Here is a 26,513-nt window from a genome sequence, read left to right as displayed (position 1 = left end):
GTTCTTGCAGTGGGCTTTCTAGGATAGTTTGAAATGGCCAATGTTAAGTGCAGTCATTCGTTTTCTCACGGCATGTTTGAGGCATGCACCGAGAACTGAAGCCAGGCTAGCAATTAAGAAGGCGACGCGCACGGGGCCTGATTACGCTACCGCGTTCTACTCGTGAAGGTGAAGCTTAAGCGTCCTTCAAGTTTTTGTTTATGGGTTTGTATAGGAGCCGCACTCATAGATTATAACAAAAGCATTTGACACTCTAGATCATTCCATTCATCTACGTAAGCTCAAGTCCTTCGTTCTTTACTGGCCCACCTTAAGTCTGTTACTTCTCTCACAGGCCTCAAGCACTGTATCTCAATGGCCAGGTCTCTTATACACGGTGGATTAACTACTACGACATTCCCCAAGGATCAATACTAGGGTCATTGTTGTTCTTGTTATTAATAAATGATCTACTTAACATGCTTACCACTTGTAACAGCAGTTACAACAGCAGGCTTTGTGTGTTTCTGGCACATACTTTATTTACACACTTGCACACGTTCCCCAGTTCGTGTCTCTGGCTTCTTCCATACACCACACAGTATTATACTATACATTACAATGCCTCATGGAAGCAGACGACTGTACTCCATGAACACCATGGACTTTTGCATAGCGTCCCATAACCGTGCTGAGTAGTGGAACCTGCAGAATAAACAAATACAAGCTGTGAGAACAATACAGAAGATCTGCTTTGAAAAATGTTTATGTAAGGATCGAGCTGTGTTGCACATGCACGCGCACACACGCACATGTACTGAAATCAGGAGAGGCAGAAACGTATTTCTGGTAAAATAGCCAGACTTTTTTAAATGGAAAGCCACGAGTGCACCCACCAGTTTTTCTCGGTGAGGGGTGTGTGGGTGATGTGCTGCTTTGGCATGCTGCCAACTTGGAGGGTCAGCAACGAAGCCAGCTGCTCTAGCCGACCACCATCCTGATATCCAGGCACAGCATCACCTTCACTCCTTCGCTTCTCCTCTGCACAACAGTCAGTTGCCTACCATCAGGATTACTACAGCATGCATATTCTTAGGCTGCCTTTTCACATCTCGCAAGATTGATTAATTGATTGATTGACTGATTGGCTTTAACTGCAATAGTCATACTGGAAAGAAAAAAAAGTGCAGCATGACCTGAAATGGAAATCTGTGTGATTTGCAGTAGACATTTACGTACTATGTAACTACATGAACATTTATGCTAAATTCCAGACTCTTTCGTACCAATACTGCGGTATGATTATGAAGCACACTGTAGCAGGGGCTCCCAAATTATATTGACCGCCTGGCGTTCTTTAATGTGTATCTAGTCTAAGTACACAGGCATTTTGACATTTTGTCTTAGTCGAAATGCGGCTGCTGCGGCCTGGAATCGGACCTGCACGCTCGTGCTCAAACGGTCCGCTGCAGTGGCACAGTGGTTGCGATGCTTGGCTGCTGACCCGAAAGTTGTGGGTTCAATCCCAGCCGCAGCAGTCGCATTTCAATAGAGGCGAGATGCTAGAGGCCTGTGTATTGTCAGTGCACGTTAAAGAACACCAGATGCTTGAAATTTCCGGAGCCCTCCACTACACTGTGACAAATAATAATACTGTGGTTTTGGCACGTAAAACCCCGGAAATTAGTATTATCATGATTAAAGGAGCACATTATCACATGCACACAAGCAAGGATGAAGTGATCACACTCAGTGGTTACGAACACTCACTGTTATGATGCTTGCATAATGTAAAGTACCACCAGGGGTCAGCAAATGCTTAGTACCTCGGAAAGGTGAGATTACATAACCTACAATGATATAGGCCAATGGAAGCAATGCACCCGTTAAGTCACCGGCTATCTAAGCTAACATTTCGCATTTTTACATGACAGCGATTATTTCCCATTAAAGTTAGTGGGCTGTGCATGTGCTGGGCTGCGTGGGCAGCCGAATTCAGCCACAGCCGAGCTATAGGAAAAAGTGAAATCACTTGCTATCTCCACTTGAGCTCGTAAGCTCCAATAATTAGCATGGAGGAAGATGCCGTGCATCAATCACAGTTATTCTCGTCTCATCACCACATGCTTTCTGTTGCATCTATATCATATGTTGCACAGGGTGCAAAAAAGCCTCGGTGCAGTTGTACATCATGAAGACATTACAGCAACAATGAAAATTCACCTGGAGTGTCCATAAATTGCTATCCGAATGGATCTATCGCATTAAAACATCTGAATCCCAAGCCTGAGGCTGGATCCCAGGTGGTCAGAATTAATTTGGAGTCCACCACTACGGCATATCTCATAATCAAACATTAGTTTTGACACATAAAATGCCATCAATTTACTGTTTAACCTCGGACTAGATGATATTCGTTCAAGAAAAAATTTGGCAAATCCCACGCCTTGTGGGAATCGTATTCATGCGAAGCAGGCAGCCAGTAGTTCAATGCTGCATTTCTTGGTCTTGAGCCAAGCGTTACTATAGGTGGATCGACGTGTTTTTGTAAAATGGAGGAGTTGTGTGCGCATCGTGGGCTTCCCAGGCACGCCTACTACATTGAAGTTTAAATGGCAACTTATGGTCTGACGTAGTATCAGCACTCGCGTTGGAGCACAGATGTCTGTGTTACCGAAACGAAATGCATGCTACGGTGTGATGATGTGAATATCATACGTAACTTTCGTTAGCGTATTCCTCCGCGGTCGAGCAATGCTTGCATTTAGCTTGCCGAATCATAGGAATACAAATGTAATGTTTATTAGACTGCTAGAAAAGCGGAGCCAACACTGGAACCACAATTGACGTTACTCCGACGTGATGCTTGCATCATAGGAGCACGCATGTAGTTAATATGCACTGATGGGCTAGTTGGTGAGCCGTGATATTTGATTAAGCAACGCGCAAACGGACACAATCACGCACACATAAAATGATGCAAACACAAACACAAGCGCTTGTGTTTGCGTCATTTTATGTTTGCGTGATTGTGTCCTCTTGTGCACGGCTTATCAAATACATATGTAGTGCTTATCGCTTTGTTATAAAATTAGATAGCCAGCAGTACAACCACCAATTGACGTTACATCGACATTATGCCTGCATAGGGTTTTTTCCAAAGCAGTTTCTAGACCTGGCAAGGCTCTCTGGTAGAATACCTGACTGCCACACAGAATGCTTGGGTCCGATTCCTGCTGGGATCTTAATTTTTATTCTTTGCATTCGTTGGGTCAACGCTGCAAGTGTCTGTTTTTCTTAACGCTCTCGCATTTAAATTACTGATCTCTGTACTCGTCGTTTCTGGGTGAATATAAACTGTCATTCAGATGTGGCGCATAGACGTATACCACAGGCCGTGGTATAGAGGTATGTGCACCACTTGTCTGGAAGAAAGGGTCTGACAAAGTACGAGACAGGATTTTATTTTCACGTTATTCATGTCATGACCCAACAGTCATATTCATCAACCCCTCTTGCCCTCCCATGCCAATTTTTGTTTACACTATGTTAAGGAGGCGATCACAAGAGCACCCAGACATAGGCGACTAGATAGATAGATAGATAGATAAATATAGATAGATACCTACATAGAAACGCTCAAAGTGCCTTGGGTTCGCTAAGAAATGCTTCGCATTTAATATCTTATTCAACACCAAAACGAGGCTATAAGAAAACTGCATAACAATCAAAAGTGAGCCAACAAGCTTCCGCACTACAAGTAAACGTAAAGACAATGAATTCTGGTGCAGTACAGCATAAATACAGTAGAACCCCGCTGATACGTTTTTGAAGGGACCGTAGGAAATAAACGTAAGAGACGGGAAACGTAAGAGCCAAAAAACAGGAAAAACGGCAAAATATTTAGTGGTACAGAATTTTATTTCAATTCTTACGAGCAGCACGAAAATTGGCGCGCTCAGCCGCGATCTAGTCGATGAATAGAAACGCGGAGCTTAGGACGGCCTTATCCACAGAAATGTAATCAACGTATGTGATTTTTTTAACACCAACAGCTGTAGGCATGAAAGAACTAAGCACACGCAATCACGACCGGCGCGGCGAGTCCGACCGCGAACCGCACGCATGACCATGCGAGCTCCAACCAGCTCGAACTCCTCCCGTTCTCCGACAAATAACGATGATGATGAGTCTACGCCAACGCGATGGCAGAAGTGAATGCCAATCTCGAAGGCCTCGCTTTCGCAAGCAATTACGTCATACACGCCATGTTTGTGCAATGCAAATCTCAGACGCTATGCTTTTGTCAACAGTAAATGCCAATCTCGAAGGCCTTGCTTTCGCGAGCAGTTACGTCATAGACGCCATCTTTGCAATTTGAATCTCGAAGGCCATGCTTTTGTTTGCATCAATTGAAAGATTCTGTTGCTTGCGCCTCTCATGCGGCTAATATTACGGTCAAACGAGGCCAAGCTGCGTGAAAATGCGTCATGGCCGCTCTCTTTGGTAGTCACTCGGTCGGCTCCGGGCGCACTTCGCGACGTATCATACGGGAACGGTCCGACAGTTACGACGTAACAGCGGGGTTCCCAATACATTGTATCCTGTGGGAGCTATGCCGGGACCGGCGGAAAACGACGTAACAGCCGGGAAAACGCAGCAGTGAGGAACGTAACAGCGGGGTTCTACTGTATACAGTCACAAAAAAATGAAAGGGCATGGACAGCTGTGCTACATTTCCTTCAGCATTCAGCTTTCCAAGTACATCTTTGTTTCAGGGGTTCACATTAATCCAGTTCATTGAACAATGTATGGCATATTTATGTTTGTGTAGTTGGGTTTGTTGCCTGCAGACATAGTAGAAGCACATATGAGAGTTTATCGTAGATTGGGGTGAGGCATTAGAGCTGCTGGCTTTTGTGCTTTTTTCATGACACTGACGTTGCATGTTTCGTTCATGTCTGAGAGTGAATTACATTTGCAAGGTAATTATTTTCCTGCAATTCTTCTTTGGACACAATGTTTATGGTGCACTAGTGTCAACAAGTGCACTACCAATAAAATATTTTTTCCCATTGATTCCTTTCTGCAACATGCTTCATTTTGTTTGTTAATGTTCATTCCTGCATTTGTACCACCCTCCGAACACCTTGAATAAGATCTCAATACATATTTTCGCACCGTCAAAACAGAGGACATGATGCACAGACCGAGACAAACAGCAGTAGGTCGGTCTTTTTATAACTGCGTGCTAGCGACTTCCTCTTCTTTGTCTCTGAGCCTTCTCTAATGTGTCTTTTTATTGCCTTCGTCTTTCTCCCAGTATGCACAAGGCAATATAAATAAAATTTTTTAATAAACATGTTGCAGAAATATTTGCATGCACTTGAGATTTCAAAAATTCCAAGTTACCTATTCAGCCTGGCAAATTAATTTACTGTTACTGACTCGTATGAGTTGGTACTGACCAAGATGCAGCACCCACTTGACTGTTAAGGCCATAGATGAGCTCTTCAACACATTCGAAACGCTCATGCAATTATCAATAGATCTTCTCTGGTCCCAGTGATTCACTGATTCACCAGAATGCAAGTTACAAATAAGCACAGCTGGTACCAACCTTGCTCAGACAGTCTCTTGGGAAGCAGGAACAGATTTGGCCCTTGGTGCTGCTTCTCCTTGCCAAGAGCCATTGAGGCATCCATACTTATATGTCCTGAACATGAGAATGAAAAGACGATGAGTGCACTGTTGACATACAGCACTTTCGATCTTACTATCATAAAGTTATGATTTGTTGTTTTCATAGCACTTAGAAAGACCATTTATTTAATATGTACAACAATTTGCTCCTTTTCCATATGATGGTTTCTTTTCTTCTAGACTTTCAATCTCACTATTCCAAAACTATGATGTGTTGTTTTCATAGTGCTTAAAAGAAACTTTCATTTAATACATAACACAATTTGCTTCTTTTCTATATGGAGGTTTTTCGTTGCTAACGCCTTACTCGTATTCTTTTTACTGAAAGTAACTGTATAAGCCAGGAAGCCGAGCCTTTTTGGAACGTGGGAACAAACAAGCTTTATGTGTGTAGTTAGACACGCAATATCATTTAGATGCTAAAAAAATACATTTGTGAATGCATGACAGTGTGGGCGATTTAAACATCAAAAAGAGCAAAAATGCATATTGTCACATAGGTGTTTGTGCCACTGTAGACAAAAGTACGCTGGCAGGCGAAGAAGAAGTTGAGGTGTCTTGGGTTGCGATGGATGGTGTTCCTCTGGTCATAGCGCATCGATGCTACGCCTTGTACCTGTTGGAAGTATACTCATAACATTTCAGTGGAGCTGCGGGATAGTCTCTATGAAAGCTGGACCTAGACCTCTGCAGTGGATGTCACATCGGTTCCACTGACATGGCTGCCGACGGTGTCCCGGCTGCTCAGACACCAGTGCAATATGTCAGGACTCCGCTATGTGAACTGGGAATATTCACTGGCACTGGCAAGGTTGACGTTGTAGAGTGGCTGGCATGGTACCAGCGCATCGCCTGCAGTAACAGTTGGGATGCCACACTTATTCTGGCGAACGTGAAATTCTACCTGGGGGAAACCACAATAGTGTGGTTTCAGACGCACGAAACTGAGCTCACAAGTTGGGACATCTGCAAAGAGAAGCTACGCTATCTTTTCGAGAGACGAATTGGACGTCAAATAGAAGCCCAGAAAGAGCTCACATGCCGTGCCCAGATGTCTATTGAATTGTACATCTCTTACATTCAGGACATTCTGGCTCTTTGTCGAAAAGCGGACGACAACATGCCAGAGGCAGATAAGGTCGGACACAGCTTGAAGGGCATTGCTGACGACACATTCAACTTTTTGCTTTGCATGAACTGCACAATGGTTGATTCCCTCATTAAAGAGTGCCGGCACTTTGAGCAAGCAAAAAGCAAGTGCATCGTGCAACGCTTCGACCAGCTTCCTAATACGGCTCCAACCTCTTCCTGCAACGAACCTGCACCGTTGCATCCACCAGCATCACCAAGTTTGACGCAGGTCATACGTCGCGAACTTGAGGCTATGGCTCCCAGCTCTCATGGTCCGCATATGCATGACAACTTCACCAACTCACGCATTCAAGCTGTTGTTCGCCAGGAAATTGCGAATATGGATATCCCATCCACCGTTAGCCCCCATCCCACCCCTACCGCTCCAATCATTGTCTCTGCTGCTCCTCGACGGCATTTTGCGAATCCATACCGGAACCCATCTGAGTGGCGAACACCGGACGACAGACCAATTTGTTTCGTGTGCTCCCGGATCGGCCATATCTCTCGCGATTGCCGTAACTGCTGGAATTCCTTGCCTCGACCATATGCTGACGGCCGTTACGAAAGCGACTCTTGTCCCCCGTCACCTCAAGCTGACCCATCCAATGCTGGCCCTGCCGCTCATCGATTCACCACTAGCTGTTCGCCCTCACCACAGCGCCGTCAGTCCTGTTCGCCAACATCTCGGCGTCCCTCATCCCCATCCTACTCAGGCCGCTTCTCGAGAAACTAACCAATGCAGCCCCCAGAGGTGAGGCTTCGTTGACGACTTTGACTGCAAAACCTCTGTTTACTCTTGCTCCTAGACGAAACCTTATCGAAGTTTTTGTTGACCTTGTACCCGTTAAAGCCCTCATAGACACTGGAGCTCAGGTGTCAGTCATGCGCTCTAATCTTCGTAGCAGTCTCCAAAAAGTGCTAATGCCCGCTGAGTTGCCTGCCCTTCAAGTAGCCAATGGCAACGCAACAGCTGTGATGGGAATGTGGGCCGCTTGTGTTACCATCGCCGACCATTCAATGTTAGTTGTCTTCACTGTACTTGTGAAGTGCCCTCACGAGGTGATTCTCGGAATGGACTTTCTGACTGTTCATTCTGTGCTTATTGACTGCTCAACTGGTATCCTAAGGTTTTAGCTGCCCCAGTGCTGTGCTGAAACCACAGCAGACATGCAGTCCCGACTTCGCTGTACTGAATTTGTTCGGCTGCAATCTCATCCTGCGACCTATGTCCTCATGCGAACCACTTTGCGATGGTCATTACATGGTATCCCCACTTTACAACGTCCTGCTAGCGAGCCAAATAGCTCTACCCAGCTCCATCACATCGCTCACCAATAATCGTGCATGGCTTCCTCTCCTGAACTTTGGTTCGTCTTTAATTTCTCACTGTGTTGTCCCCTTTGGAAAACTCCAGAGCCTCTGCTCTAACCTACGAACAACCATCTGAGTTTGCTCAAGCTTCAGCTCTAATGATACCATCTAATGACCAGTTTGCCAAAATGATAGCTCCTGACCTGCAACCTTCTCACGCTGATGCCCTCTGCCGCATTTTGATGTCCTACGAAGGTATATTTGATATTTAAAATCGCCCGCTAGGTTCAAATGACATCGTCGCCCATTTGATCCACACTGGTGATGCTCCACCCATCCACAGGCGGCCCTGCCGTGTGTCGGCGGTCACATAATACAAACAGAGGTGGAGAAAATGCTCTCCAAGCACATTATACAGCCCCTGCAGTTTTTGATAGCATGCTGCTGTTATTGTACTTTTCTTTCTATGTTATAAAAAAGTGTTTCTTGGTTGTACTTTGTAGTTGCTGTATACACTCAAACCTCGTTATAACAAAGTCACATCTGCCACGAAAATACCTTCGTTATATCCGAAAATTCGTTATGAACGTTACTTATAACACTGTATCTATGACAAGACTATTCTTCATTTACTTCGTTATAACCGATAATTCGTTATATCCGTGTTTGTTATATCGAGGTTTGAGTGTAGTTGTTTTTAATTTATACACTTCCTTTCCTTTCATCCCAATGTTTATTTTATATTCAGTTGAAATGTTCTTATTTCTCTAATGCTTTATACTTTGTAACATGCTTTCTTCTATTGTTTTGAAACCAACTTCGCCACTGTCTGCCCGGGGGACCAGAGCTTTGTCAAGCCGAAGAACTTTTGGCTTTTTCTCCAGTTCTCCCCTTTTCACCTTATGTATGAAATGGTGAAAATAAAAGATTTTGATTGATTTATGTACATTACCTGTTGTTTTGTTAAAAAAGGACAATACTTGGAGGTTCTGCATAGATTATCCCCATCTCAACAAGCTCACGAAAAAGTACGTGTACCCATTTCCGCGTATTGATGACGCGCTGGACTGCTTGTACGGTGCCAGTTATTTCTCTTCCGATTGATTTACATTCTGGCTACTGGCAAATCGCAGTCGATGAAAGAGATCGCGAGAGGATGGCCTTCGTCACCCCAGATGCTCGCTACTAATTCAGAGTGATGCCCTTCAGACTATGCAATGCCCCGGCTCCTTTCAACGCATGATGGACTCTCTTCTACATGGTTTTAAATGGTCCACATTAAAATCTGCAAAATGTCACTTCGGCCATCGTGAAATACGAGTGCTCAGTCACTTGGTAGACTCTACTGGCATACAGCCTGATCCTGACAAAGTGCGAGCAGTCCGTGAGTTTCCACCTCCTCGTACGTCTGGATGTCCGAAGTTTCCTGGGGCTGTGTTCCTACTTCCAACACTTTATTGAGAACTTCGCCAAAATTGCTCGTCCTCTCACCGATATTCTCATAAAGAACACCACTTTCAGTTGGGGATCAGAGCAAGCTCAGGCATTTTCAACGCTTATGAGTCACCTTGTAAATCCACCTGTTTTGGGCCATTTTGATCAGTCTGCCTACACGGAAGTTTGAACATATGCAAGTGACCATGACATTGGCGCTACCATATATAGTACTCGTGTAAGGGCCGCACCCCTACTTTGGAGGGGAAATTTCAAAACAAAAAATTCAAAAAGTCCCGCCAGAAAGGTGTAGTTAGTTCAACTGCAGCTAGATGGCGCTGCCAGCTTTTCTGCTTCCGCCGACCTCGACGGCGCCATTATTGCTTTGTGTGGCGCATCGTTGGCATCATGTGGGTAGCTTCGCAGTGTTTCTTCAGATCGGTGTTGTCGGTGTCACTTCGTCTGTAGTAGTGAGCCCTGTTTGAGCCAGCACAGGTGAGGTACGATGGGCCGGTATTTGAGATCGTTCACTGCAGCACTTAAACTGCAAGTGATTGAATATGCCGAGGAGTATGGCAAGCAGGAAGCTTGACGCAAATATGACGTTGATGAGAAGCGCATGCATTACTGGATCAAACTAGAGCTGTGCGAATAGCAAAATTTTGGGTGCGAAGCGAATTCGAATAATAAAGATTGAGTGCGAATCGAATCGAATAATTTTCGAATAGTTCTCAAACATTTTTCGAATACTTCGAAGTAAAATTGCAGAAAAAAGTTGCAGAGAATCCCTAAGTATGTTCTTATGAGATAGCAACATGAAAGTGTTTCTTTTTGCTAGGTTGATGAAGCACTGGCGGGTTGGTGTTTCATAGTTGTCTTATCAAGAATGAGGCAATGTAGAGGCCGAATTGTATTTATGTACATGATCTGGTGCAACCAAAGTGTTGCCGACAACACTTTACACGTGACAGGCAAAGATGCCATTTTCTCAGCCTCTCCTCCTCTTTCAACCTCTGTGGAAGTCCAACTGATGTGGTGGACAAGGGTGTGCTCCCTTCAAGTCCGGAGTTCCAAATCTGCCTCGTAGACATCGATATATAAGAACATCCAAAATTTTGGATGCTAAAAAGCTTTGGCTTCTGATTTTTCGGACTTCCTGCCCAAATTTGAGGTCCAAAACAGCATTAATTGAGTCCCCACCTCTGCCACATCTTTCATCTCCATGATGGAACCAGCGTTTTCTTGAGTTAATACATTTGAGACCGTAGCGGAGCTTGAAAGGCAGCTTTGCCGCAATACGAGGGTGTGATGAGGTGAAGCATATTGAAAATCTGTAGGGGTCACTTTTAATCGGACATCGACTGTATTTGTCTTGGGGAAGTTCGAATTGTTCGAATAGTAAAATTCCAGTGCGAATCGAATCGAATAGCAAACACTATTAGAAAAATATTCGAAATTTTGAATATTCGCACACCCCTAGATCAAACGCAAAGATGCCCTCGTTGCTACCAACAGGAGCAGAAAGGCGTTTTGCGGAAAGTGCAAATACCCGGAACTCGAAGGCGAACTTGCCAAATATGTCATAGGCACTCGAAGGGATGGCTATGCTGTCTCAACTGACACGATACACGTGAAAGCCCTGGCCATCGCTTGCCACATGGAAATACCCCAGGCACAATTCAAGGCAAATCGGGGGTGGGCTACGTGTTTTGTGAACCGTAACCAGCTTTCCATCCGCCGCCGAACGACGCTTTGTCAAAAGCTTCCAAGCGAGTTCGAAAGCCATGTGATTAGTATTTTGAGTGCGTGGTGTGCCGTGTCATTTGAAACAGTCGCAAAAAGCTTCAAGGTGACTGGAACTTCAAACTGCATGAACAGGACTGAGGATGATCGTCTCTGGAAGGACGCCAACACCGAGGCGAGCTCTTCCGAGAACGAGGACAGCGATAGTGAAATGGAATCGTAATAAAATCATTCCTGGCATGTCATTGGTGATTCTCTTGCATTCTGCTACTGTTGCAGAAACAGTACAGACCTTTGGTAAGCTCTCATTGGCCTGATTCATGCAAGGGCCACACCAAACAAACATTTCGAAGAAAAAGTGCGACCCTTACACGAGTATATACGGTATTTTGCCCAATGACAGCGGGACATGAATCGTGTAATTGCTTATGTTAGCCGCCTTCTTTTGCGCTCGGAGCGTAATTGCTCGATCACAGAACGTGAATACCTCGCCCTTGTTTGGGCCGTTGCCAAGTTCCGCCCATACTTGGTCAGTTGACATTCAACCATTGTAACAAATCATCATGCACCATGTTGGCTCTCCTCACTCAAAGACCCAACGAGATGCCTTGGTCGCTGGGCTTTACGCCTACAAGAATACACATTTTCTGTGTCCTACAAATGTGGACAGCTACATAAGGACACCAACTGCCTCTCCCTCTATCCTGTCGACCCACCAGACACCACCAAAACCGATTCGGGTACCTGTGTTTTGTTGCACAGCGACTTCCTACATGTCACTGACAAGCAGTATCACGACCTATATTTGCGATTTTTTATGGAGCGCCTCACCTCAGAACAACAGGATGGCTCCATCCGTATGTTTGTTCTGCACGACGGCACTTTATACTGATGCAATATGACTCCACACGGTGCTGAACTGATCCTCATTGTTCCCTAGCATCTATGACAGTCTATTCTTTCGCAATCGCACGATGCTCCCACCACTGGCCAATTGGGTGTCTACCAAACTTGCGATCGTGTGTGCAGACGTTTCTCCTGGCCTGGCTATATTGCTCTGTTCAACGCTGCGTCGCTTCCGGCGAGCTCTGACAATGCCAGGGATGTCAAATCAAAAACACAAAATATAGCCAGAAAATTTGAAAAACTAGCCAAAAAACAGCCAACTTAAGCCAGCTACAGCAAAAGTAGTCAAAAGTAGTCATGCGTGTTTGGAAACAACTTCCACGTTTTATTTAAATGACTAAATGCCAAAGCCTTTCAGCGAAGATGTAAATAAATAGAGCATGAACAATTCAAAATCAGAATTGCTGACATTAAAGCATAAATTGTTGACTTCAGCAATCATTTTGTGCAGGATGAAGTTTTTCGCACTCTTGTAAAAATGACACTCTTCATGCATCTTGCATGATATAAAGTAAAGTATACGGCATGAGTATACTACTCAAACTCACAGTTGTTAGGATTGAAGCATAAGCTTCAATCATTTTCACAATAATTTCTTGGGTGATGACGAAAACTGAGCAGTTACCGTATAAACGCGTGTAAGGGCCGCACCCGGGCCGCACCCCGTTTTTTTGAAGTGCATATTCTAAAAAAAAAAAAAATCCGCGTAAGGGCCGCACCCACACTTTCCTCAACCAATACGTATTAAAAATGCGCACGCGCGTAAGCTTCTAGGCGTAGTCGATAGATGGTGCAAGGAAACGCAACCATCATCATCGTCACCAGAGTATACATATATATATTTTTGGATTTTATTCGTGTTAAGATGTTCGTGAAGTAGGCGAAAAATTTTAACTTTTTTACAGTCGAACCCGGGTATATCGAACTCGCCAAAAAACGTTTATTAGTTCGATATATGGCATAATTCGATATAGGCCCGCTATAGGATTTGATGACACAAAGGCACATGCCAATAAGAAAAGCACTTTATTAATATGGTGGCTTACTTGCGTGCCCTACTTTGGAACAAAATAGTCTTGGATTTTCTGTTTCAACGACTTCGCTGCCTGGGTCAGCACGCACGCCTCCACGTTGTCCGAGTCGGAGCAGCTGAGGCCGCAACCTTCCATATTCACGCAATAGCGCCGGACCAACGCAAGTGCACTAATTCCTTCGGAGAATGTAGGCAACGGGCCATCGTCAATTTCCTTATTGCTGTCGCTTTGGCTCATGGTCGGCACAACGTATGCAACATAGTCCTCATCTTGTAGCTGCCATATGATGGCGACATCATCGTCTGCACTGACGAACTCGTTGAATGTCGATCCTTTGATAGCAACCGGGAACTCTGCCAGCTGGCTGCAAACTTTGGCGGAAACATCTGCGGTGTCAGCTACGGAGGCATGCGGAAGCCGGCATGCCTAAAGCAGTTGGAACCTCCTTGGAATCTTGTACGCGGCGGCGACGTCGAACTTCTCACCGCACTCGACTCGATTTATGACATCGAGTTTCGCAGCAAACGGCAAATTCTGCCTCCTTGCACAAGCCATGACGACAGCGCGCCAAGAAAGATCACAGAGCGCCAACAGGCAACACCACCAGCATGGACCACGCTGAATGAGGACCCGAGGAAAAGAGGCACCAGCAGGCACGCAAGCATAAAGAAAGAAAAAATGGCGCTCACTTGTACCGCCTTCGCGCCTCGGAGAAAGCACGACGGCCTCTGATTGGCTGTAAGCGCAGCGAGCAGGCCAGGATCATTTTTTGGAGGGGGGTGTTCGCCCGTGCACAGCCGGGTCTAAACCACTTTTTCTAGGGTGGTGCCGGCAGTTTTCCCCGCACCGCGAGGGAAAGCCAACTTGCTGGGGCACTTTTGAGGCATATGGAGTTTGATATATCGGTTGTCGTTGCTATTTTCGTTCGATGTAACAGTAACTTTTGCTATATATTCTCAATGTAAATTTACCGTGCTTAGAAATTGTTTGATATACGGGATAATTTGATATAAACGGGTTCGATATAGTCGGGCTCGACTGTATTAGTATTCATAGACCCGCCAACTGAAGGTTAAAGCAGGATTTTATCTTTAGCTTCTCATGCTATCGGCGCTATCCATATCGGCATTAGCATCACCAACTTTGGCATGGCGTTCGCGTTGTTCGGTTTGTGCAGTTCACGTACAGTGTTCTAGAAGTTTGTAGTGCGCTCACTGAGCGGCGGAGCGTGACGCACGTCATGTCGCCGCCGACAGGCGGCGCGGCTCCCAGCGTCACCTGAAACTTTCCGGCGGATTGCTGGGCGCGGCTAGCGCGCATTGCTGTTTTGCGCAACACACGGAGCTTCTTTTGATGCAACTTTTCTGTGAGTTGTGAAATAAATTAATGTCGCTGTGACTGATTTACGAAGGGTGGGCAATGTTTTAAGCGGCTATTGCATAGATGAATGCTCATCCACGTAGCCGCTGCAGTAACAGATAGGGCATGTAATTGGGGGGTTGAAGTTTTTTTTTTTTTGTCCTGCTGATCGATACGATTTTCAATGCCCTTTCGCCGCTGTAACGATCATATAGCGACTTCACCCTCGCCTTTTGAGCCCCGCAACAACGCCTCACTTTTTCTCTTTTTTTTTATTGGCATATATGAGCTGGTCTGTGTAATAGGAGAATCTGTTGCTGGGCCTGTTGGTATACATACTTGAAGAAACGAAAAAACCAGCTTACGGACGCTTACACAAGAAGAGAAGACACTCGCTGGAACTAGCAACAGGTTTAATGAAACCACATAACGTTCCCTGATAAGCCAAGTGCGTATGCATCGTACATAAAACACGTGTGATTCACAATAAGAGAGAATGACATCAGTAACCACATTTTTTTTTAAAATAAGCAATCTCTTTCTTTGATAGTGACAGATACAGTAATGCATTTGTTCGAACCATATGTTTCCAGATTTGCACTTCAATCACTTCCCGTTCGTATTAATTGCGTGGTTCCCTTATCAATAATTTGCGTGCCTTTCAGATCAGGAGAACAGCCGCACACCCGGCAATGAGCAGGCAGATTTGCTCCTCCTCCTGGCCTGATAGACGTCTGCTCTGATTTTATTTACACAAACCCCTGCCTATGTATGCGCAAATGCTTGCCATGATTAACAATGCAGAAATGGTCACGACCAATAAACAGCCGACGACGACGTTGACCTAACAGGCACTGGAGCATCCCAAAAGGAGCCCAATCCCTACGGGTCTCCCGCTTCCTAATGACAGCTACTTCAGTCTCCCCTCTACATCTCCTTTTTCTGTACACGAGTACGTATATGGTTTTGCTGTCACCACCCTCCTGATTTTTTTTTTTTGCTTTTATTGTTACCGCACTTGACTACGCGGTCACTCCTAGCTTCGTTGGGTCCAAATGTTTTTGTTGTCAAACGCTGCCCCAGCCATTTCTTTGCACGTACGCTGCATGCCCTATGTGCACGACCGCCGGAGGCTGTAGCGCGTCCCTCCCGTCCAGATGCAGCGGCGGACCGTCTTTGAGACAGTTGCAGTTTGCGGACAGACACAAATGCCGATCCTTCAGAAAAACAAGCATACGTAAGTGCAGCAAAGCGGCACGCATGGTGCCGATCGACAAAGGTCCTTCAAACGAATGAATGGCGTGAACATGCGCTGCAGGGGAATCAGCTTAAAAGAAGAATAAAATGCTCGACCCCCTCCTTCCTCTATATTTTTTTTGTGGTCTCTTTTATGTGTCATTGTGGTGGCCCTCTTACCGCCTTCAACTCCGCGTTTGTTGATCCCCCCAGAACTACATCGTAACCAGCGTAACCCCGACCAGGGGACGCGCTTCGCACCCCGCAAGAGAAGTTTTCAGGAGAAACTGGCGGCAGCGCCCCTGGCGGGCGCCCAGGCTGTCGACGCGGAGAGGGCCATGGCGGCGCGGCGCAGGGATACGGCAGTGAGCCCACTGCCCCATTCTAGTACACTGTAAGTTCACGGTACAGTTCAGCCAGCCATTTGCTGTAGTTTTCTGCACTGTTCGAGGACCTTCGTGCTAGCTTGTTTTCTACACGGCGTTCACGTTTTGGCAAGATGGGCAAGTACCTGAATAGCTACACTGCTGGCTATAAGTTGAAGGTGATCGAGTATGCTCTGGAGCATGGGAAACGTGCCGCCGGCAGAAAATTCGACGTTGACGAGAAGTGTGTTCGACGTTGGTGTGCTCAAAAAGGAGCCTTGTGAAACACCAACAGCACTAAGCGCGCTTTCCGAGGAGAGCAGTGCAGGTTTCCCGATTTGGAAGAAGACTTGCTCCGCTATGTGACTGTAGTGCGGAATGATGGTCTTGCACTCACAACGGACAGGCTGCGTGTGAAGGGACTAGCCTTGGCGACTGTACTTGGGTGGATCCTATCTGCGTGGAGCTCGGTGTCGACGGACATTGTGTCCCGAAGTTTTAAAGTCGCCGGGATATCTAACAGCTTGGATGGCACGGAAGATGACTGCTTGTGGGGTGACGGCGCTTCGCAGCACACCATCTCATCTCGGACTCCAAGTCTGAGGACTCGCCGAGTGACGACAATTGAGCACGTATGTCGCAAGAAATGTCGTATACTGCAATAAACGCTCTTCGTTCGCTAACTGGTGCGGTTTTACTTTAAAAAAAAATGTCGCGTGTATGGGCCGCACCCTGAAAATTGGCCCTCATTTCTTGAAAAAAAAGTGCGGCCCTTACACGCGTTTATACGGTAATATTCTAGAGTCACAGTGCGTACCCATGAAAAAATCCGTAAACAGGGGGTGGGTGCTCGAGCCGACGCTTCGACAAGTGGACTTGTCTTCCTCAAGGCTGGAACTGATTTCCTTAGCTATCGTGTGTATATGCTTCGTGCCCTCTCCACCACAAGGGAGTGCGTACCTAATACTACGAAATGACAAGCAGCTCGTCGGATATCTCATTTCTAATGTCCATGAGTGCAGAGCGCCCTAGATGCGGAGCAATTTTGATTGTCCTGTCCTCTTCCAATTATGCGGTTTAAAGTCCTTTTTAGCAATAGGGGTCCCTGCTTAAGCACCATGCAAAGTTTTCGTTGAGTCCCAGCCCCATATGTAAAGGCCTTTTCTTCTGCTTTTGTGGGCGAGGCCTGCTCGACTGACAGATTATAAAAGCATAGTTTTTTTTTTTTAATATTTACTTTATCACCTCCACTATTGCTCTCTACCACAGCTTAGGCAACTGAGCCATTCATTTAATGAATGTTCATTTTCTGTGTAATGCTAGTGCTCAGTTCAACTTTGGGAGCTAGACGCACGCATTGGCCGCCATGTTTTGATGCCACATAATCGAATGGCGGTGGCTGCGACGTCACCAGATATTTATAATGTGGCACAAATAGAGGGAAGAAGAAAGTAGCCAAAAAGTAGCCATGTAGCCATGACTTTTCCTGCCGCCACCAGCCTGGTCGGGGTCAGAGAACACATTCAATTATCCGATTTTCCAAATTAACGAGTGTCAAATTAATTAGCTTTTACTGCATACCAAATTTTAGTATGTTGGCAAGTGTTCACATTGACTAGGTTTCTCTTCCTTATGTTCTGTAAATAGCAAATACAGATGAGTCAATCTCAAGTTGATGTCACATTTAAAGGTGTTAAAGGTGTAAGGCAGAGTGGTACCTTTGTACTTCAGTTTCGACTTGGTAAAGATGGCATCCAACGTCTGGCTCATGGCAGCAACATTCTCAGGAGAAAAGTCGCCGGGAGTGCATTTGTTCTGTACAAACACTGCGAGGCAATGAAATGAAGCAGTGTGAAGGATCGTTTACAAGACTATTTTTTTAACAGCCAGGAATATTTCAAAGAAAAGAAATTCAAGTGTGATAACCTTTTCACACTACCGCTGCAACTTCAGGAAGGAAAGGGAGGGAAACTACACAAGACGTTTCCTTTATTTTCTACTTTTAAACAACCAGGTCATTCTTTTCAGCTTTTTTTCTCATTTTTCATTAGTCGAAAGCTGTGGTTATCCGTCCACACAGGGCCAGTGTGAATTATAGTAGTGACTGCGTGCTCTGTCGTTGTAGAAGATATGAAATTTTTGATCTCTCTCAGGGGTAACAACTGATTTCAGAATTTCATAAATGTTAGTAAAGATTTATGTTCTGAATTTACAAGGCGCAGACAGTACCCTAATGTTTTCCTAACCTTGGAACACTAGCCACTTCAGAAATTTCACCCAGATATACAAATTCGAGCACAGAGGAGAGAAATTTGTAACAAACTACATCAAATGCATTGGAATGAATGGCTGGACACACCTGCATATACAGTCAACAAAGCATACATCAAACTCAAACGGGATCGTGAAATAGAGCTAAGCCTTGACATAAAAAATTCACTACAACTGGCCCTTTACTTCATTACAATGAAACATTGCCATACTGAAGTTTGAAACTTTAACACAAACTAGTCACCGACAAGATTCTTCATTGCACAAGTTCGACTGCCCTTAACATGTGGACTGCGTTCAACATTAGTGTGCATTCCTGCTTCCTCAACTAAACGTGCAATTAAACAATGAAGCCCTAAGTAGTTGTCATAAGTTGACCTCTCACACGAGGGCTTCATAGAAAGGACTTGCAATGAAACTTCAGATTATTACGCACCTAGGTGAGGGAAGCTTTCAGCAACATCTTCACTGCTGCTGCGGCTTTGGTCATGCGACGAAGTTGTCGGCTTCAGCATCTCAGCTGTCAGCACAAACCTAGAATATGACAAAAAAAGCATGGCACGTAACTAATGGCAAACTATCAAGCCATCAATGCTCAAACATCAATAACGAACCGCAATTTAATAAAATGCACAGCATAACAAATTTACTTAATTTTCAGTTTATCCTTCACTCAAAATCGTGCGTTTCGGTTCAAAAGAAAATACAATACCTAAACACAAGAAATGTGAGTTTGAACATTGTGAAAATGATTAACCAGTGCTTCTGCGTTCAGGCATGTCAATCATGCTTTCAAGCTTCTCGTTTTCAGAGTATAAGCAAATAAAAAAGAAAGTCTCTTTAGTGATGTTCCAATGTGGAGAGAACGCATCAGGATTCCAGTTCAAGCATCGATATTTCTAGCAAACTTCTGCCGCTACAAGGTGGAAAGAATGCAGATATCAAAAGGCGTTATTAGTGGGACCAAATTCACATGTTTCACAGGCAAGTCAAGAACCGGTGGAAATCTGCCCAATTTCACATACTGCTAGCGGAAAACGTGATGCGTGCAAAAGGTTTTGCTGTGACAGAAGTTAAGTGTTCAATACTGTGCTAGTTCTCCTCATCTAAACATCTGTCTTACGCGTTATGCTGATAGGAACAACATCAACGGATGATGACGACTGAGATTTTGAAGTCAATGTCTTCAACTTTGCCTTCGTCATCGGGTGAAGAATATCTAAACCCCAGTAGACCGGCCTATATTTAGCACAAAGTTCTGACCCGCCAGATGGTACTAACGAGAACATCTTTGCCTAGCGTAGTCAAGCGATAAATCACGATACAATACTACCTGCATATACAGTGGAACTTCGATTATACGTCCCCCGGTCCTGCGACGACCCGCGTTTTACGACGAATTGGCTTGGTCCCGGCAAAACCCCCATAGAAATAATGTATTAAAAACCTCAATTGTACGACGCAATTTTACGCCGGCCCCGCCTCGTACGACGCTTTGCTGGACTGTCCGAGAAAAAAAAAGACCTACGATGACGCGGGCTGGCACGCAAACACACTGCGGCCGGGCGAAAAAAGTCGGGAAACCGAGGAACCGAGTTCGTATCCGCGCTGCTAGCGCTGCTAGGGTGGCTAGAATGGGGAGGTGTGATGACCGGCTTCCGGAGGCTGGCCCAAAAGCGCGTTCCTGCCGCGCGGTGGCGCTGATGGCGGGGGCGCTGTGCTTTTCTCGCGTCGTCTGCTTGCCTATGGGCGGGCAAATGATTCGACAGCGCTCAGTTTTACCGCCGTAGTGTTTTTAATGATGTTGTTGACGTCAAGAAACTTTATGAAATGTTTCAGCGCTATAATTTCACGTGTAATCCACAAGCGCCGACCACGGAGCCGATCGCGGCCACTTCTTGCGAAGTGGGCGCGCTTGTCACGCGAAAAGTAGTTTAGAAGAATCCCTCGCGCAGACCTGTAGGTGGGAACAACCCTGCTTGTGTCGCGCGCAGATTTGTTAAACATTTTCGATTGTAATAGTAGTTTTAAGAGCGGAAGTCGATGCAATTTTTACGCAGTGCGGTAGAAGAATGCAATAAAGTACAAGATTGGTAGCTTGATATAAGTTTATTGGGAACAGTACATTAAAACATTACATAACACAGGGCGCCTCACTTTTCTGCACTTCAAACACCGCTGAGGCATATGGGCCGGCATACCTGGTAGAAACACCAAAATGGGCGACATGTGAAGTATATGAAATAATCTTGCACATTTGTGATGCCCAAGAGGTATGTACCAAAACACAACATACCTCGTGACACAGATCCATCACACACAGCGGAGAACAGGCCATTTGCTGACAATGTTGTGCAGTCAGACACATCCAATCGCTTAAACTCGCTGGTCTTTCCAACTCTACAACACACAAAGTTTTTGTGCATACACCAGAAGCTCTTCGGCCTCTTCCTCGGACTCAAAGGTGCGCGACAGTGAAGGCGACCAGCCAGGAAAATGGTGCAGGAGGGTGAATTTCGCTCTTCAATTTCAAACACAGCTATCTTGTTGAAGGCAACAGGAGGTACTTTGCTTTTATGATGTTCAGCTGTTTGGTAACTCGCTATGTTTTTGGCTTGGAACGTCTGACGTGCCCAATACCCCGATGGTAGTCGAAGACCAAAAATGAAGTGTTTCCAAGGTACTTCATCGTTGACCATGTCCAGTTCGTGATGAGGAGTGAGCTGGACCGATTCGCGTGCTGAATCGTCAATGTCTTCGCGGCTCTTCTTTGCAGGCACGGAAGAGCACTGTCCCATTTTCCTCTTCCTCTCTTTTGGCAGAGTTCTCGTCATGTACTTTGGAAGGTTCGGGAAAATTGCTGGGATAGCACTCTCCTTAAGGGCAGGCACATCGCGTGGTATGTGAACCTCCTTTCCATTCACAACGTGCGCGTAGTGTCTCATGATAAACCTGCAAAAACATAATAAAAAGTGAGCACATCCTCTGTAATGAAGACATTTCGGATTTCCAAGCAACGAAACAATATGTGCTAGTGCTGCAACGTTAGGTGACACACATCGAGCCGCGGGTCGATGGAGGCGGAACGCAAAATTCGCCCACATGGAGCAAGATGCCAATGTGAGATCAAGAACAACCGATCATCTGAATTAGTCTGGCTCTTTCCACTGCAGTTCTGCTGCTCATGACCCGTGTGTCACACCGGGCCGTTAAACACGCCAATGTGTTAACTTGTGGAAACCTCAACTTTTCTATATGCTTAAACATGTGCGAATTCCATACGTACCTTGGGTCAAAATGCCTTTCGCAAGCTGCAGAATTCTCTTGCAGTGGCTTGTCGGCCCTTGGCATGGCACGTGCCCACTTCTCAAGTTCATCTTTACGGGCAGGTGCACGAGAGTTTTTCACCGCAGGACTTGTAGCCGCCGTCGCAACCTGGCACAAAGCACCACCTCTGAGTTTCTTTTTTTCCCGTCGACGCCATTCATCAGAGCGGTTCAAAAATCGACGACATCCGCTGACACCATCTCCTTCAACAAATCGGGAAACGATAGAAAAACAGGCCGTACTTCACGAACAGCAACCGCTAACTTGTGCTACTCTACGAGATACGAGCAACACATGCTCACAGTCGGCACATGCTGCACTAAGGTCCCTAGATAAAACAAGTTTTCAAGGTAGCGACACCCTTCCTTTTCCTCCTCGCTTATTTGCCTGGAGCGCCCCCAAGAAGGGTCAAAGCGTGCATAAAAAAGGGAATGTTTGTGTTCAGTTATTACGGTGGATAGATATATTTATAGCAAATGAAAAGTAAATGAGACGTAGGATAAAAGGTTACTTAGTTGAATATAAGCGGTACAACATAAGAAGAAGCGTGATGTGTGTTACCCAACTGGCAACGTTGTTATAGTTTTATATTTCACACCATTATCCATGGCGTCTCGCATCGTATGTCGTAGTTCGTCCCGGTTCCTCCAGTTCTCCGAATGTGTTTGGCTCATGAATATGATGTGGCACAGTTAACGTGCTTCTTGCTGGATCCTGTGATCCTGACTGACCACAGGGCAGCACCTTGTTGTGACGTTGTGACGAGTGATCATAGCCGCTTGTGCGCACACGGGCAAAAGCCGTGGCCAGACTAGAACGAACGCTTGACTAGCAGCATTGCGATGACAGTTTTTTCTGGAAAAATACATCCATTTTCGCAATCATGATGCCAGGTAATCGTTGTGCATGTTTTATTATCTGGGTGACTACGGAAGAGATCGCGGCACCGCAATGCGGGTGCACGCAACTTAACGACAAGTGGGGTTCTACCAGTTTGGTGTCCCGAAGTGATGAACATTGCGACGATTGTCGTCGCCCTACCATCAGCGGCAAGTACCAGAAACAGACTTAAAAAGCGTTGGCACAGCGTCGCGTTTGAGCCTGTATACGCCGCGTTCAAGAGCAAGTGACTCGAACTGGTCTGGCATGAAATGTCCCTGAAAGTGCAGCCACTTCAGCTGTATTCAACTGTACGTGCATACGCACAAATATTTGTAACGAATCTCACGTACTAGAAGCGCGTTAGACGCGCGTTCTGTAGCGTTTCAACAAAAGGCGACAAATCAACTCGCCTCGCAAAGCCGCGTCTACGGCGTTGCACGGAAGTCCTCGCGTCAAATGTTTTGTAGCCACACTTCACGGCGTCAACTGGAACGCTCCTCTTCTACAGCTTGTCTTGGATACGATTTCGTCTTTCGTCGCGGCAAGAATCCGACTGGAACCATATGCACATGCGCACTCGTTTTGAACCTTTTGCTTTATAATAAATATCACCACCATCCACTAACAGCATCACGTGCAACGAATTCACCAATCACAGACGCAAATGATGGAGAAAAGGAGGGGTAGGCGCGAGAGTGAGGAGGAAGGCGCAAAGAGCAATGAGTGGCTGTGTTCCAATTCTGGACAGCATCGCAGACAGTCTACGCTGACAGCTTAGAAGACAGCATCGAGGTCATGTTGTCCGACAAATGGAACGCGTCTAGAAGACGTCTACGCGACGTGGTGCCACCTAGCGTCGAGAAGAGAAAGCTAAGAAAAACAAACGTAAATGTTCTTTCTTTAGCCTCTTTCGTGTTCAAACCTATGAAAAAATTAACGTAGCTTACATTGAGCGCCTGTAAAAGCGCCTACTGGTGTACAGACGACCACACCGGCGAGATCCGAGCTACGCGAGCATTGCGCTGAGCCGCCATCTTGTTTGGACAGCAAAGTAGCCTGCATCGTTTTTGTCTTTTGGCATCTTCGGCTGGCGGCACTCGTGGCGTATTCTGCGCACTCGTGCGGTGCCGTACGTTCGTCTGGGCACCACGCGTGCGGTGCCGCATGTTCGGCTGGGCCGGCCACGACACGAGTGCACGCCACCGCGCCACCGCGGAGATCGACGGTGGAGCGCGGTGCAATCCCGTCGTGCAGCGCGCTCTAGCAGACGACACTGCGGCAGCAGACGACGTAGCAGGAGGGCCGCGCAGTTCAGAGGGCATTTTTCGCAGACGGTCAGGATGGATGCCGCGTGTTGCAAAAAGCTAATTGTACTGCTAGAATCGAGTAGCTCATCGGATAGCGAAGACGACACAATCATCGCTACCATCCAAGAACATCGACGCGAGCGGCCAAAGGTGGACAACTTCGTCGCTGATGTTGTGGCATCGTTCGATGATGAAGAGGTACAAAGCCGTTGGGTCAGGTTCGACGTTTGATCCTGTAACGTTTGTTTTCGTTATTTCTTTCCAGTTCAGAAGACACTTCAGACTGAGTCGCAGTACCTGCGAATTGCTGACGAGGCAGTTCGCTGCTTCACCCCAATACCCCAAGAACCACTCACATGGCGGGACGCCACAGAAGAGTGCCGAAGAACACATTTAGCTTTCCTTTGGTGAGAGTGCGCTTACATTAGAATGCTCAAACGTTGTTGAAAACAATTATAATAAGCTACGAAAAATGTAGTCACGAGGACATTTTCAGTTGAGATCTGGATGTACCTATTTGTTACAGGTATGCTGGGAACAAGGCCACATTTAGATCTGTAGCCCAGCTATTTGGGATGTCGGAGAGCACGCTCCATGAAGTGGTGGACCGGGTCGCCGACTTCCTCGAGGCTGTTGCTCCTAAGTACCTGAAGATGCCGCTCACAGAAGAGGAGAAACAGCAGACGAGTGTCTGCTTTGAGGCGGTATGTATGTATTCTGTGCATGAACGATTGTGCAAGGGCCAGCATACGGTCAGCCCACGTAAGCGAAGCTGACGCGCATGCCAATTGCAGTATCTAAAGGCAAGAGCTCATCACGGTTTTATTAACGGTCAGCAAAATTAAAGAGCAGCGCTCGCCTCAACAGTTTTCACGTTGGAAATTTAGACACTATTACATACGCATGGTCCACGCTACCAATGATTACTGTTCCCTGTTGTATTTTATTTCAGATAGCGGGATTCCCGAACGTCCTTGGCGCAATGGACGGGACACATATTCGGACCCGGTGCCCTAACAAAAAAGTCAAGGCCAGCTTCGTCGACAGGCACGACACCCCGACGTACACACTGCAGGGAATCTGCAATGCAGATAGATTATTTTTAGATGTATTTTGCGGACCGCCGGGTCGTTGTCATGACTCAAACGTCTATGATTTATCTTTTGTGAGCGCAAAGCTGCCTGTAATCTGCGAGGCTGGCCGCTTCCATATAATTGCAGACGCGGCGTACCCACTGCGTGAGTATATCATGACGCCGTACCGCGACCACGGGCACATGACCGCCGAGGAAAAGCGATTCAACTACAGGCTAAGCCGAACGCGCGTGCGTATCGAGAACGCCTTCGGAGTTCTCAAGAGTAGGTTTCGGCAACTTTTGTACCTCGAGTTTCACACACCAGAGAGGTCAACAAAATTCATGCTTGCATGCTGCGTGCTGCACAACATATGTATCATGAACGGGGAACAGGATTTGGATGACGAGTCGGGGACGGATGACAGCTCCGACGAGGAAACCACGCAAGATAGCACCGTCACCACTCGGTTGCTGAGGCGACTCGGGCAGGAAAAAAGGCGCGCCTTGGCGCGATCTTTCAACTGAATGTTAATTATGTTGTTAATTATAGCAGACCTTAGGGCCATGTTTACTGCTAGAGTATAATAAAATGTTCGAGGCCCGTGAATGTTCGAGGCCCGCGAAAATGTTCGAAACCCGTGTACTTAGATTTAGGCGGTGCACGTTAAAGAACCCCAGATGGTCGAAATTTCCGGAGCCCTCCCCTACGGCGTCTCTCATAATCATATCGTGGTTTTGGGACGTTAAACCCCAGATACTATTGTTATTGTTATCACTTCCTTGTTTCGTGTTCCTACTTGTGTACTTTTTAGTTTTGTATAATGTTGTTCTGGTAAATTAACTTTTTCTATTTCACTATTCATTGTTCTCTATTGAATGCATTTTTTATTTTTGTTCGCAGTTTTTAACTTTTGCTGCTGCTACTTACCTTTTATGTACCATACTATTGATAGGAGGTCCCCCTGACAGTGTCTCACTTTGGGACCTCCTGATGCTGTATGTATTATGTGAGCTCGTTTTGTACACAATAAAAACGAATAAACAACGAAACAACAACGAATTATTTCTTCCTTAAAAGTTTCGGAGGTCAGGAAACCGGTAGGCGACAACAAGTGCCACAGATGATACCGAAATCACGATCTGCTAGACGATGCGAAAAAGCATGTAAGTTGATACGTTCTTTCCGCTGAAGATGCAACGAGCGGACGCAGCTAGACGAACCCACACACACAAAAAAAAAAAACCTTTATTACGTTTTCCCTCAACGATGAAGAAAATAAACTATTTTATGTTTGCTGACTATGTGCAATCTCTGGCATCTGTCAATACATCTAATTTTTTTCGGAAAACAACTGCCCGATGAGGGCCATCTTTCTTGATGTCTTCGCTCCCTAGCCTCCTCTCTGTCCTTGTGGATCATCCACAGAACGTTGGCGAGCGACTGAGA

The 26,513-nt window shown here is 46.0% G+C and overlaps 1 protein-coding gene across 3 annotated transcripts in view; it reads right to left on the bottom strand.

The window, feature by feature from the left end:
- Positions 1-483: 483 nt before the first annotated feature.
- Positions 484-26,513, bottom strand: part of LOC119394051 (nonsense-mediated mRNA decay factor SMG9) — a 51,978-nt gene continuing 25,948 nt past the window's right edge. The window contains exons 9-13 of one of the 3 annotated variants that reach the window (XM_037661272.2): positions 18,912-19,009; positions 17,923-18,030; positions 5,600-5,695; positions 876-1,020; positions 484-684 (exon numbers count right to left, since the gene is read on the bottom strand). In XM_037661272.2, coding sequence (XP_037517200.1) covers positions 606-684; positions 876-1,020; positions 5,600-5,695; positions 17,923-18,030; positions 18,912-19,009 — 526 coding nt within the window. In that variant the 3' untranslated portion in view covers positions 484-605. The remainder of the gene's footprint in view (positions 685-875; positions 1,021-5,599; positions 5,696-17,922; positions 18,031-18,911; positions 19,010-26,513) is intronic. The other 2 variants (XM_049415605.1, XM_049415604.1) reach the window with 2 other exon arrangements.

This window comes from Rhipicephalus sanguineus, chromosome 5, assembly GCF_013339695.2.
Source record: "Rhipicephalus sanguineus isolate Rsan-2018 chromosome 5, BIME_Rsan_1.4, whole genome shotgun sequence".
Lineage (NCBI taxonomy): Eukaryota > Metazoa > Arthropoda > Arachnida > Ixodida > Ixodidae > Rhipicephalus > Rhipicephalus sanguineus.
The sequence above is the reverse complement of the archived record's forward strand: the minus strand, read 5'-3'. Positions and strand labels throughout refer to the sequence as shown.